Here is an 11,773-nt window from a genome sequence, read left to right on the forward strand (position 1 = left end):
TTCACTCTGTCGTTCCATCAAAAACTAAAAACACTGACTACTACTACGCTAACAATCCCACAATGCAATGCAACCCTGGAGCTGGTCCCTGTGGTGTTGCTCGCTCTCTCTCTCTCTCTCTCAGTTTAGTTCACCTTTACTGGCATGAATGTCAAACAACAATTCTGCCAAAGCTTTAAATATAATGCAAAAGAACAATTCATTTAATAATAAAAGTAAATAAATCAGTAAAAGTTTGTGTGTTTTAAAATAAATAAATAAAAATAACAACAGTAAGTCCGCGTGAGTGCCATAGGTCAGCAGTATGTAGAAGTAATTTTATGTTTAGGATCAATAAAGAAAAAACAACTAAAAAAATCAGTATCAAATGCAAATTGTAAAAAACAAACCAAAATGAGTTCAATTTTCAAAAGAACAATTACTAAAATAACAAACAATGAAAATAATAACAATTTGGAAATTTTAAAGCACAATTTTTTAATGTATTTATCAGTCTAGTTCCCGCTAGTTGTCCTCAGTTCGAGGAGACAGATTTTGCTGCAGTGATTTGGCATTCGGGCTTATCTCCCAATAAACGGGGGAGTTTCTGTGCGTCTGATCTGAATTTGGGGTTTATGTGGGAAATGTTTGCAAAGTGTTTTTCTCCTAATGTTTAATATTTAGGGCATGAGGTTAGAAAGTCTCCCCCCTCCGAGTCACGGTTCTGTTCAAGGTTTCTGCCTCTTGAAAGGTTTCCTCGCCTGTGTTGCCGAGTGCTGCTGCTCGCGGTCGTAGCTCAGCGGATAAGACGCGTGCTTCTGGTGGGGGGACCCGGGTTTGATTCCCACTGCAACATCCACCAATGTGTCCCCGAGCAAAACCCCTCGTTGCTCCAGAGGCGTGCGACCTCTGATTTATAAAGCAACTGTAACTCGCTTTAGTTAAAGTGTCAGCTAAATGAGGTAATAATATGACAGAAGCTGCGTTTCAGGAACCTTTGGAGGAACTCACTACATTTCAAATGCAGGGACCAGGGTCTGAATTAAGTTCCGGGGACTTTTTTTTTCTGCATGGAAACTGGGGCTTGCCTTGCGGAGCATTTGTGATTGGTTGAGTAGAGGCTGCTCATTTTAAGTCACAGCATCACTTCAACACACAGACAGCACACAAGTCTCGCCGATGTCGGCCTGAGATCACGCGTCTGCGTTATATTTATAGCTTGGAAACAGCAGTCGGTGTGCAGCTGAGTCCTGCGGTGTGTTTACAGCTAACAGCTGATGGAGTTAAATACTGGGTCCAGAGTTTTTATCAGTCAGGAGGTTTCTATAAGGAGCCGAAGTCCGTCTCTCCAAAACAAACAGCTGATTACAACAGGAGGACGCTCAGGCGAACGCAGACGTGATGCTGCGAGCTGATCTGCCAACGTTAGCTCAGTTTAGCTGCTGAGTTTGTTTTCTGTTAAGGAGTTTTCTACCAGGAGCCGAATTACCACCGAGGTAAAGATGCTGAATGGAGCTCTGCTGTTCATATCTACATAGATAGTGACCTTGCTAATTGATGACACCCGTCCGTCGCTCTGTAGGGCGTCTGTCACAGTAAGAACATCGTCAGTTGGTTAATTTGCCTAATCTTTGCAGGTCCTCAGATCGCGGTGGAAACACACACAACAAAGGTCTGAAGGACCTTTTAGTCCCTTTAAAAGTAGATTAGATAGTAAACTTTTGGTGGAAATGCGACTAAAGACTTTGGTCTGGACCTGCTCTATATAATCAGTGCAATGAGGGAACTCTAAAGCGCTTTATACAAATCAAACTGAACTGAACGGAGCTTGTGGGATCTTCCCAGTAGTTACTGGTTCTAACAGGATTTGTTTTTCCCGCCAGCATCAGATAAACAAAGTTGAATTAGTCTTGGTCTAAACCAGGTCCGTTACCTGCACAGTTCTTGCAGATGACCACACAGAGGTTGATGGAGGCCCAGTCGGGGTTCAGGGCCTTGCAGTCGGCACACATCCTGTTGGACCGGTTGGACCAGATCTTCTCGGCCACCTCGTAGTCTGACAGAGTCTCCGCAATCGACTCCTGCAGCGCCTCCATCCAGTCCCGCTTCTCGCGGTCCGAATCCGCCGTAAAGCTGAGGAGGCGGAGCACAGGTCGCGGTGAGGTCGACACAGCAGCGACATTTTAAAGACAGAACCCCCCCCCCCCTCCCCAAAGGAGCTGGTTTTAGGGACCAGAAGGCTCAGCCAGGCAGAGAGACGGACGTTTGGTTCCCAGATTCACAGCTGAGAAATAAAAATCTTCATCGCTGTTGTTAGCTGAACCCTCTTCTACTGAAACTTTCCACTCAGTTTCAGATCAACGGGAGGAAACCAAAAAACCCGACCATCAGAACGTGAATCAATAAATCGAGTTCCACTTGTTGTACATTTGGATCAGTACAAGTGATGCAGTCATACCTGAAGGTTTTGTACGGCGTGATGAGGTCGAAGCTCTTGTGTTTTCCGTCTCTGATCGTCGCTCCTCGAGCTTCGATCAACGTGATGCCGATCCCGTTACGAAAACACTGCAGACACAGAAGTTAGAGATATATTCAGCAACCTGCTGCACGCGGCGGCTGCTGCACGCCTATCTGTACCGTCACCTGTCAGTTTTCTCACCTGTTCACTCTTGTAGAGCCAGATCTGCTCCGTGTGGATGGCGGCGTACACTTTGGACTTGGTCCCTTTCAGCTCCAGCACGCCGTGTTTCTGACAGTGTGTTCCGGGACCGAAGCGCTGCCGACCGAACACCAGCTGATCTCTGACATGTTCCTGCAGCGTGCAGACCCATCGCCGCCTCAGCACTGAAACACAGAAACACAAATCATCATCATCATCATCATCATCTTCATCCTCGTCTCTGTCTCCGTCCCTCTGTCCTCTCTTCTTCTTCTGTTATTTCCTGTCTCCTACATTATCAGGCCTGTAAAGACCTGGATCAGAGCCGTCTGAATCCAGCAGGTTAGCTGGTCGCTCTTTGGTCCGTCCCTGCTGGATCACATGACCCGCTGAGCTTTACAGCAGTGCTCAGAGTCCTCCACTACTTTGTGTGTTTCTTCCTGTCTCTGAGGGTAAAGGTCGGACGACGCACGAATTAAAGTATTCAAGTATTCTTTTGTGAAACTTTTTGGAGAATGTTTCTGTGAGAGCATTCTACCAGATTTAACAAGAACAAATTGGTGCAACAGAATAAATTAAACAGACTGGGGCTGTGTGTTGACTTAAAGTGTGTGTTTAGTTGTTTCACCTTCATTATCAGTCCTGAACACAAAGATCCTCTGAGTTGTCACAATTTCAAATTTATTGTCTTTTGCTGGGCGGGCCATCTGGATGGCAGCCAATGGGATCACTCCTTTAGGGTAGACGTCCTGAAACAGGTGAGAAAAACAATTTAATTACAGGTTGTGTCCCAGCAAACCAATATATTTAGAGATGGAGCAGAATGAGCGGCAGTAAAACAGTGGATACATTTTTATGAGCACAAAGTAACTCATTCCTTCATCAGAGTTTGATCCATTCGCTCAATAACATTTGGAAAGTCTAGAAGAGCCTCACGATTAGCATTCCACCCCGATTCAAGTTAGCAGAGGGAAGTTAGCTGGCTCGGCCGGAGAAGGTCAACACAGTGGAACATAGAAACCCCACCGCCAACTAGCGTTTGGCGGTGTAACAGCAGAGCGACGCAGACACCAGCGCACAAGTTTAAATGGTCATGACGGCGTGTCTGCGTGCACAGTCGCTGCTGAAGCGCCTGAAACCTGCGTCCTCTCTAGCAGCCAGCAGGGGGCGACTCCAGCGGCTGCAGAAAGAAGTGTGATTGTATAGAAGTCTCTGAGAAAATGTTTCTACTTGTCAGCTGATTTATTCCCTCAGTAAACACTTTCCTGATGAGTTTATGGTCTCAGTCGCTAGTTTCAAGTCTTCTTCAACACAGCATGATGTTCATTTAGTAAATTATGGTCCCATTTAGAGGAACAGAGACCAGGAAGCAGGGGAGGCTTTAGGGCGGGGCTACAAGCTGACTGGCAAGTCACTACCATGGCGACCTGTCAATCAGGATAGAGGCGACTCATATCTGCTGCTCTGTGTACGTTTAACCAGCGCCGCTGAAAAAGCTCATCAGGAGTCGGCTGCTCATTTGTAGGGTAAGTACGTTTTGTTTTTAGCCTGTTTGTCGCTAGCTAAAATTAGCATCCCAGCTAATATCGCACTTAATGTGAATTACAGTTGCACCTTGCTAACCAAGCTAGCTAGCTCCACCCTCTCGTCCAAATATGGTCACATCTGCTTCCAAAAAACCAAGAGACGGACAAAATGCCAAACTTGAGGCTTCAACATTGCAACCTTATCCCATTATTGCATGTTACTAACACAACTTCTCCCCTTTCTGGTAGTCTTGTGCTTTCTCGTCCCTCTCCTCTCTCCTCCTATCACTTCCTGCAGGTGTTTCTGGCTCTGGAGCTGTGGAGTCTGGATCTGTGGTTGCGGGTCACCTGCTGCCCCCGTGTTCCTGCTCGACACCCTCTGCTGCAACAACTATTGTTACTAGTCCTATTGTTATTATTGTTATTATAATCATTAACATTACGATTAATATCATTAACACTACTGTAAATATCTGTTTTTCATTTAGTCTATAGCAACATCACCTTTACTGTCTGTACCTCTGTGTGTATATTTTGTAGGCTGCCTCCCTCCCCTCTCTCTCTCTCCCTCTCTCTCTCTCTCTCTCTCTCTCTCTCCCTCTCTCTCTCTCCCTCTCTCTCTCTCTCTCTCTCTCTCTCTCCCCAACCGGTGGAGGCAGATGGCCGCCCACCCTGAGTCATGGTTCTGCTCGAGGTTTCTGCCTCTTAAAAGGAAGTTTTTCCTTGCCTCTGTCGCCTAGTGCTGCTCTCGGTGGTAACTGTTGGGCTTCTGTAAATATCATCATAGAGTACGGTCTAGACCTTCTCTTTTATGAAAAGCGCTGTGAGATAACTGTTGTTGTGATTTGGCACTATATAAATAAAATTTAATTGAAAAATTGAATTGAATAAGTTAAAGGGAGTCCTTTGCTCCTGTCTCGTGTCCTCTGCTTTGCAGACTTGAGAGAACCTGAACCAGAAGATCCGTCTCCATCAGGACAGTTATAATAAGATAACTTCATGTTCTTTGTACCTTCTCGCTGCCGAAGTACATCAGGTTTTTGCCGTCAAACTTCACGTAGCGCTTCTGGAAAACATAGTTCCTGAAAAATATAAACACAAATCAGACCTGGAGACAGTCACATGATCCCTGTTACAACACAACACGCAAGTGTTTCAAAACTCCCACAAAATAACAAGTAATTTAGAGTCATCAGACCTGAACTCAGGCAGAAACACTGCAGCAGTTCCAGGAGCGTCAGCAGAAAACACTCAACGGTTGATAATCTGTGTCTGAACTGATCTTAATTTACCAAAGAACTTTATAGTTTTAAAGAGCAGTAGGAGGAGGAAAGAAGGAACAGACAAACACACCGAGTGGAGGAGGAGGAGGAGAAGCAGGAAGAGGAGGAGGAGAGGAAGGTGATGAGGCAGAAACAGCTCCTCAGGAGCGAGGAGACACAGGGAGGAGCTGAGAGGAGGAGACGCAGCAGAACAGCCAGCGCTGACCTCTGACCCCTGAGAAACACACACACATATCCGCAGGAAGCTGTGTCACTGACTTTCTGATTCGACCACTGTGACTGGCCAGGTTAAAATGTGGGAGGAGCTCCAAGATCTTCGTTGACACCTCAAGCAGCTATTTAAATCAAACGCACCCCAGTTGTTTTGTTCTTCCTGGTCTAACCAGATGTGTAAATCAAACGCACCCCTGTGGAGACAGCTTGTCCAGCCAGCCGCTGATGATGGGCGGGGCTCTCTCAGTCAGTGAGGTGTAGCTGGCGTAGGGGGAGATGGTCAGGTCCTCGTCGGTCTCTGGGGGGAAGGCGTGGGGGGGCAGGGAGAGGTAGCGGATGGGGGGTGAAGGTTCTCCGACGGTGCTGTAACCCTGAGAGTCTCCGGAGTGAAGTGCCTGAGACAAACGCTTCGTCCAGGAGAACTTCTGGAAGCTGAAGGTACAAACACAGGAAGAGATGAAGCTCTCACGTCCTCTGAACACGTTTACACAGCTGCAACACATCAAACAAACTGCAGTTTGTGAAGTCCATCTAAAGTAGGGACGCACTGACCCAACTTTTTCAGTGCTGATGCTAATACCTGGGCTCATACAGCTTATTGATTGAGTCCCGATCAATGAGCTGTATGAGATTTATCTTTTCTGTGTAAGGTCACATCCAGCTGGGTTTAAACATCACTTCCTGACTTTGTAAAACAAAATGCTAAGTTAGCTCTCCTAGCACAATGTTCGTGTCTACTGGCGAACTGCTGATGCATCGCGTAGTTTGTGCGAATTGAAAATAAATCGGGCCCATTGTCATCAACACCCAATCCAACTATTTGAGTCAGTATTGGTCTGATATCAGTATTGGATCAATGCATCCCTAATCTAAAGAGAAGATCAACAAAATAAAAGTGTGCCGAGCATAAAACCCTGCAGGTCTCCAAAGGTCAGACAATATGCAGATGATACTGGTTTACATTTATATATAACATCTGACATTATAACAATGTAGATAAGTCATAAAAAGGGCTGACCCCGAATAGTCGAAGATTTGATGCCTCGATGGGCGGAGCCTGATTCAACAGTTAATCTCACAGTTGAAGTTTCACAGCGAAACAAGGATCACGCCATTTTGGCTATATGGGGGTGTTCAAAGTCTGATTTTACATAGAACTACCAGTTTTCTCCCAATAAGTTAATACAAGTTAATAAGTTAATACAGCCTGCTGCAATATACATTTCAACGTTTAATGCTGTAAATAAACATGTAAAAAGAATAAAACTTTCAATAGTGTGTGTGCGGTGGAAGAAGGGGAACACTTGCTGAAGAGACGTAGGGTGGTGATGGTGCAATGGATAAGACACATGCCTTTGGTGTGAGTGACCCAGGTTCAATCCCCCACTGTGACCCATCCACCAGTGCAGTCCACCAGTGCATCCACCTGAGCAAGATACTTCACCCTAGTTGCACCAGAGGCGTGCGACCACTGACATGTACAGCAATTGTAAGTCGCTTTGGATAAAAGCATCAGCTAAAGTGAAAAAATGTAAAAAGTGAAAAAAAAGCTCCAGCTTCACTGGTGTTGTGCCGAGTCGTCCATACCTCGTGGGCCTTTCGGACAATTTATCACCGTTGATGAACCACACAAAGAATATTTTATCGTTTTTAAATAGCCGGCTACTTGAAATAGACCCACGAGGAACCGCAGCTGCGTGCATGCCGTGCTGCTGACAGCTGCATGCACGCAGCTGCGGTTCCTCTGAATGGCAGGCGAGAGAGAGAGAAAATGGTCAACAATAAGCCTCAGTTTAGCTTCGGCTGGCAGTCGCCACGCATAAAAACACACATGATGCGACAATCAGTCCACTACAGGCAGGACTTGACGATTCTGAATCGACTATGTAAATCCTTAGTCGGGGACAGCACTACTATCTGCTGTATATATTTACATTATCAATTTTATATATGTACATTCAGGGTGCGATTTGTGTAAAAAACAGAGGGGGGGGGGGACTGTGGATTTATAGCGAAATTTTAAGAAGTTTTCTCCCCCTGTTTATAATTTAAGTAGGCCTAATAAATACGGAGCGATGCAGAGCTGCAGTGAAAACGCAGAAAAGACAGATGCATGCTGTGTTTCTCTCGGGTGCAGTGACTGGGTAAGGGGAAAGAGACTGATATAAAAGCCATCACTTTCAGTGTTATTAATTGAAAAGAGTGTTTATTGCAGCTTCAGTGATATCGACTGCCTTCCCTGCGACCGGGGCAAATGTCTCGTGAGTTTTGATAGGCTATTTTTCGCGACTTGTAACCAATCATTAAGCGAGTCCCGCCTGGTGATTACCTACAGACAGAGGCAGCTGGATCAGAGCCAAAGTAGCGCATTTTAAAATTACAAAACTACAGATCGATCCGAACTGTGTGTTTTGTGAAAAGTTGCATCACTATTGAAGTAGATCGCTCTGAGGGGGGGATAAGTTTTGTCCCCACCGGGGATGAAAACTGTTCAGCAGAGGTAGGGATATTTAGACCAGAAGGGGGGAAATCCCATACCCCCCCCCCCAGCAAATCGCGCCCTGTATATATTTATAATTTAGTAATTCAAACGCTTTACGTGTTTCTTTTCTCTTAATGCATTTTCTTTGGATTTCTTTTTATAAATGTTTGACCGTCTTCTCTTTGTTTTCTCTGATGTCATCTGTAACCTTTCTGTTTGTGAATGTCACGTTATTATTAGGCTGATAGCAGGAGGAAGCTCCGGGCTTCGGTTTGCATCCAGAAACTGCTCCCGCCACATGTTTGCTGTCAAAGCGTTCACTACCGGTGCAAACTCTCAGCAAATGCAAGAAAAACACATTTTTGTGTGGAGGGGACGTTTAAACATGTGCTCACACAAAGCTAAGATAAAAGAGTTGCTAGTGTCTTACCCATGATCCTCTGCGTGTTTCTCCTCCCCTCTCCTCGTCTCTCGTTCCTCCAGTCTGTTTCTATCACTCTGCAGGAGACAATATGAAACGTTTCTGTTATCACAGATTAGAGATGTTACTCCTGGATTACACATTAAACCACATCCGGCAGATTGTGAGTGTTTAGCAGCTGATCTTTCTCCAGCCGGTGTCTTTTTATTTAGATCTCTGTGATGAGGAAAAGAAAAAAGAAAAAGGAGGAAGAAGAGAAGAAGAAAAGCATCTTTACAAGGCCCCCCAGTTTTGCCTTTGTGCTGCCGTCTCACCTCAAACGTGAGCAGATTTCTTCTGGTCTGGAAAACAGTTTCACAGTACGGGCTGATCTCCTCCTCGGGGTCTTCTGTTGAAGCTGGAGAACAGAAAAAAACAACAATCAGGATCCAGATTTAAATTCAGGGCAGATTTCTTACTGGGCACGCACATTATGTTTCAGAGTGATGGCTGGACTCACCTCTGGCTGATCCTGAGGAGTTGTTACTTAAAGTGCTGCCACTGAAAACACACAGAGAACAAATCCACTTTCAGTAGATAAAGACACACTCCAGTGACTCAGTGGCATTAAACAGGTTGGACAGATTAAAGACACAATGGATGTCCTGACTTTTAGTCCTTAGCATGGGTCAAGCTCCCATTTTGCCGGCATCACATGTAGGCAAAATGTTCAGTGGTAAATATCCCAAACAAATAACTTCATTAATATGAAATAGTCTAATATTGCATAACCTATAAGATATGAATAATTGTACGTTATAATGAACAGTGATATGCATCCACTTCATGCCTTAGAGGTGTTTCACAGAGCACTTTCAGAGACTGAACAGCATCATAAGTCGTTTTTCTGCCTGCAGCCGTCAGGCTCTTTAATGTGAAATACTGTCTTGTATTTTATTGTTGTATTCTTGGATATTTTGAAATGTATTTAAATGGCCTAGAAGCACTGTTTTGGTTGTTTTTTTTATCATTTATTTATTTTTAAGTATAGTCTATTTTACCTCCAGTCCTCCAGAGTGACCTACCTGTTCCTCTCAGGGTTCCTGTCAGGTGTTTGTCTGGGTGGAGTGGGAGGAGCTGACTGCTGGCTGCAGTAACTCCTCCCTCCAATGGGGACAGTAGAACCAGGTAAAGTGCCCCAGTAGATCTCATTAGAGACCATTTCCATCCCACCGCCACCTGGTGAACCGGACGGTGAGAATCCAGGGAGCCTGCTGTTGTCAAGACCCCCAGGAATAGAAGTCAGCTCTGTCCGCACAGGTGAGGAAGAAGAAGAAGAGGGCGGGGACCCCTGGAACATGGCGGGAGGGACCCCACGGTTCAGCCTCGGGGGAACAGGAGGCAACACCCCTCTAGCGTCTGACAGAGACAGGCTACGACTGGGCCGCCTCCTCTCCGTCTGGCTCGCTCTTCGGCTGGGTGTGGTCGACTTGTCGTTGGGGTCAGAGGTCAACCTGTCATCAGGTGTGGGCGTGTCCCCTGAGGTCAAACCCTCTAACACAGTAAAACAGATGGACTCCTGGGAAAGCCTCCTGGGTAGGGGCGGTGCAGGGTCTGGGGTTGGACAGAAGTGGATTGGTGCTGTCCTGCGGCGATTGAAGACAGTTCTGGGTTTGGGAACCGGCTTCACTACGGGTCTGCTGCTGTCAGAGTTGGTCAGCATGGCGGCGAGGTCCGGAGCCGAGCTGTTCCTTGACGCCTCAAAGTTAACGGGTCCCGACTGTCGGGGCAACGCAGCGCCGTGACCTCGCTTTGATGAAGAAATGTCTGTCACAGACTGACAGCGGCCACGTGGGGGATCAGCTTTCTGATTGGCTCTTTGACCCTCTATCCTCTGAATGTGACTGACCAATCGTAGGATTCTCTTCCTATGTCCTGTGGCGGTTATACCCAGGCTGACCAAGGCATCATGATCCAGGTGTGTGAAGTCTCTGGCCAATAGTAGGCCGGCTTGACGGAAGCTGTCCAGGTACCTGAAGCGAAAACACCTGAATTAAACTTAAACAATTCAGCAAGTTGGACGTTACAGCTAGCTAGTTAGCTAGCTAGCACTAGCATGCAATGGTATGCATGTGTTACTTAATGGTGACTGACAGTCAGCTCCATGCTAACACTTTAGCATACAATTTTACTTACATTAAATTTATTTAGCCGATTTTTTTGTCCAAACCAACTTACATTCAAACCATGTAGGAGCTTGATTTCATCCCTTTAAAACAAACAACTAAAAGCATGTACAGCATTACAGTACAATGCTTTGAGGGGTCTTTTTAAAGAAATGAGACTTTGTAAGTGCTAGCAAGAGTTGTTGTAGCTGTGTGTATGCTAAATGTTGACTAACACACTGTAGCACACAGTCACCTCTGCCAACAGGCTAAATGTGTATGCTAAAGTGGTAGCATTAGTTTTTGGTGGTTCCTGTTAACTCCAACCAGACTGTTGTAATGCTCAGTCCTGAGTTTCCATCACAGATCTGCTTTGTGTCGAGTCTGTGTTGTGCCCCAGCCTCTGACCTCTCCAGGTGTATCGCTATCAGAAGCGTCTCAACCGGCGTGCTTCCATCCAGCGAGGCCATGACAACCAACATGGAGTCCGGATCTGACGTCGTCTCCTCCACATTCAGGAAACACCGCGGCCATCACAGCCCTACAGCAGGCGCCGACTACAGCTGTCCATCTGGAGGAGACAAGAACAAAACACTAGACTGTTACCACCTCCTGCTGCACTTTAAGTGTCGCCGGAACCAAACAGTGGTGTTGTCACGCACATCACCAGGACCCTGGAACTCACAAAACGGGATGCAGCTATAAGTAATGTTATTACATTAAAGAGGCACCTTTACATGTCTTATCCATCACAACATCTTCTACGTCAGGGTGAGCAAAAATAAGACAACATATTGAGCCTCAACTTCCTGCTCTCACAGGTGAAGATATCGCTGAAGAGCCTTAAACCTGCGTCCTCTCTAGCAGCCAGCAGGGGGCGACTTAAACCTGCGTCCTCTCTAGCAGCCAGCAGGGGGCGACTTAAACCTGCGTCCTCTCCAGCAGCCAGCAGGGGGCGACTTAAACCCGCGTCCTCTCCAGCAGCCAGCAGGGGGCGACTTAAACCTGCGTCCTCTCTAGCAGCCAGCAGGGGGCGACTTAAACCTGCGTCCTCTCCAGCAGCCAG

At 46.3% G+C, this 11,773-nt stretch overlaps 1 protein-coding gene across 1 annotated transcript in view; it reads right to left on the reverse strand.

Moving 5' to 3' along the window:
* Positions 1–11,274, reverse strand: part of arap3 (ArfGAP with RhoGAP domain, ankyrin repeat and PH domain 3) — a 34,204-nt gene extending 22,930 nt beyond the window's left edge. Inside the window, exons 1-11 of the mRNA XM_046030795.1 lie at positions 11,116–11,274; positions 9,628–10,575; positions 9,063–9,103; positions 8,878–8,960; positions 8,573–8,640; positions 5,853–6,092; positions 5,177–5,246; positions 3,267–3,387; positions 2,639–2,823; positions 2,438–2,544; positions 1,913–2,112 (exon numbers count right to left, since the gene is read on the reverse strand). Of these exons, the coding sequence (XP_045886751.1) occupies positions 1,913–2,112; positions 2,438–2,544; positions 2,639–2,823; positions 3,267–3,387; positions 5,177–5,246; positions 5,853–6,092; positions 8,573–8,640; positions 8,878–8,960; positions 9,063–9,103; positions 9,628–10,575; positions 11,116–11,189 (2,137 nt within the window). The 5' untranslated portion in view covers positions 11,190–11,274. The remainder of the gene's footprint in view (positions 1–1,912; positions 2,113–2,437; positions 2,545–2,638; positions 2,824–3,266; positions 3,388–5,176; positions 5,247–5,852; positions 6,093–8,572; positions 8,641–8,877; positions 8,961–9,062; positions 9,104–9,627; positions 10,576–11,115) is intronic.
* Between the last annotated feature and the right edge of the window lie 499 nt (positions 11,275–11,773).

The sequence above is a fragment of the Micropterus dolomieu genome, linkage group LG19, assembly GCF_021292245.1.
Source record: "Micropterus dolomieu isolate WLL.071019.BEF.003 ecotype Adirondacks linkage group LG19, ASM2129224v1, whole genome shotgun sequence".
NCBI classification, from domain to species: Eukaryota; Metazoa; Chordata; class Actinopteri; order Centrarchiformes; family Centrarchidae; genus Micropterus; species Micropterus dolomieu.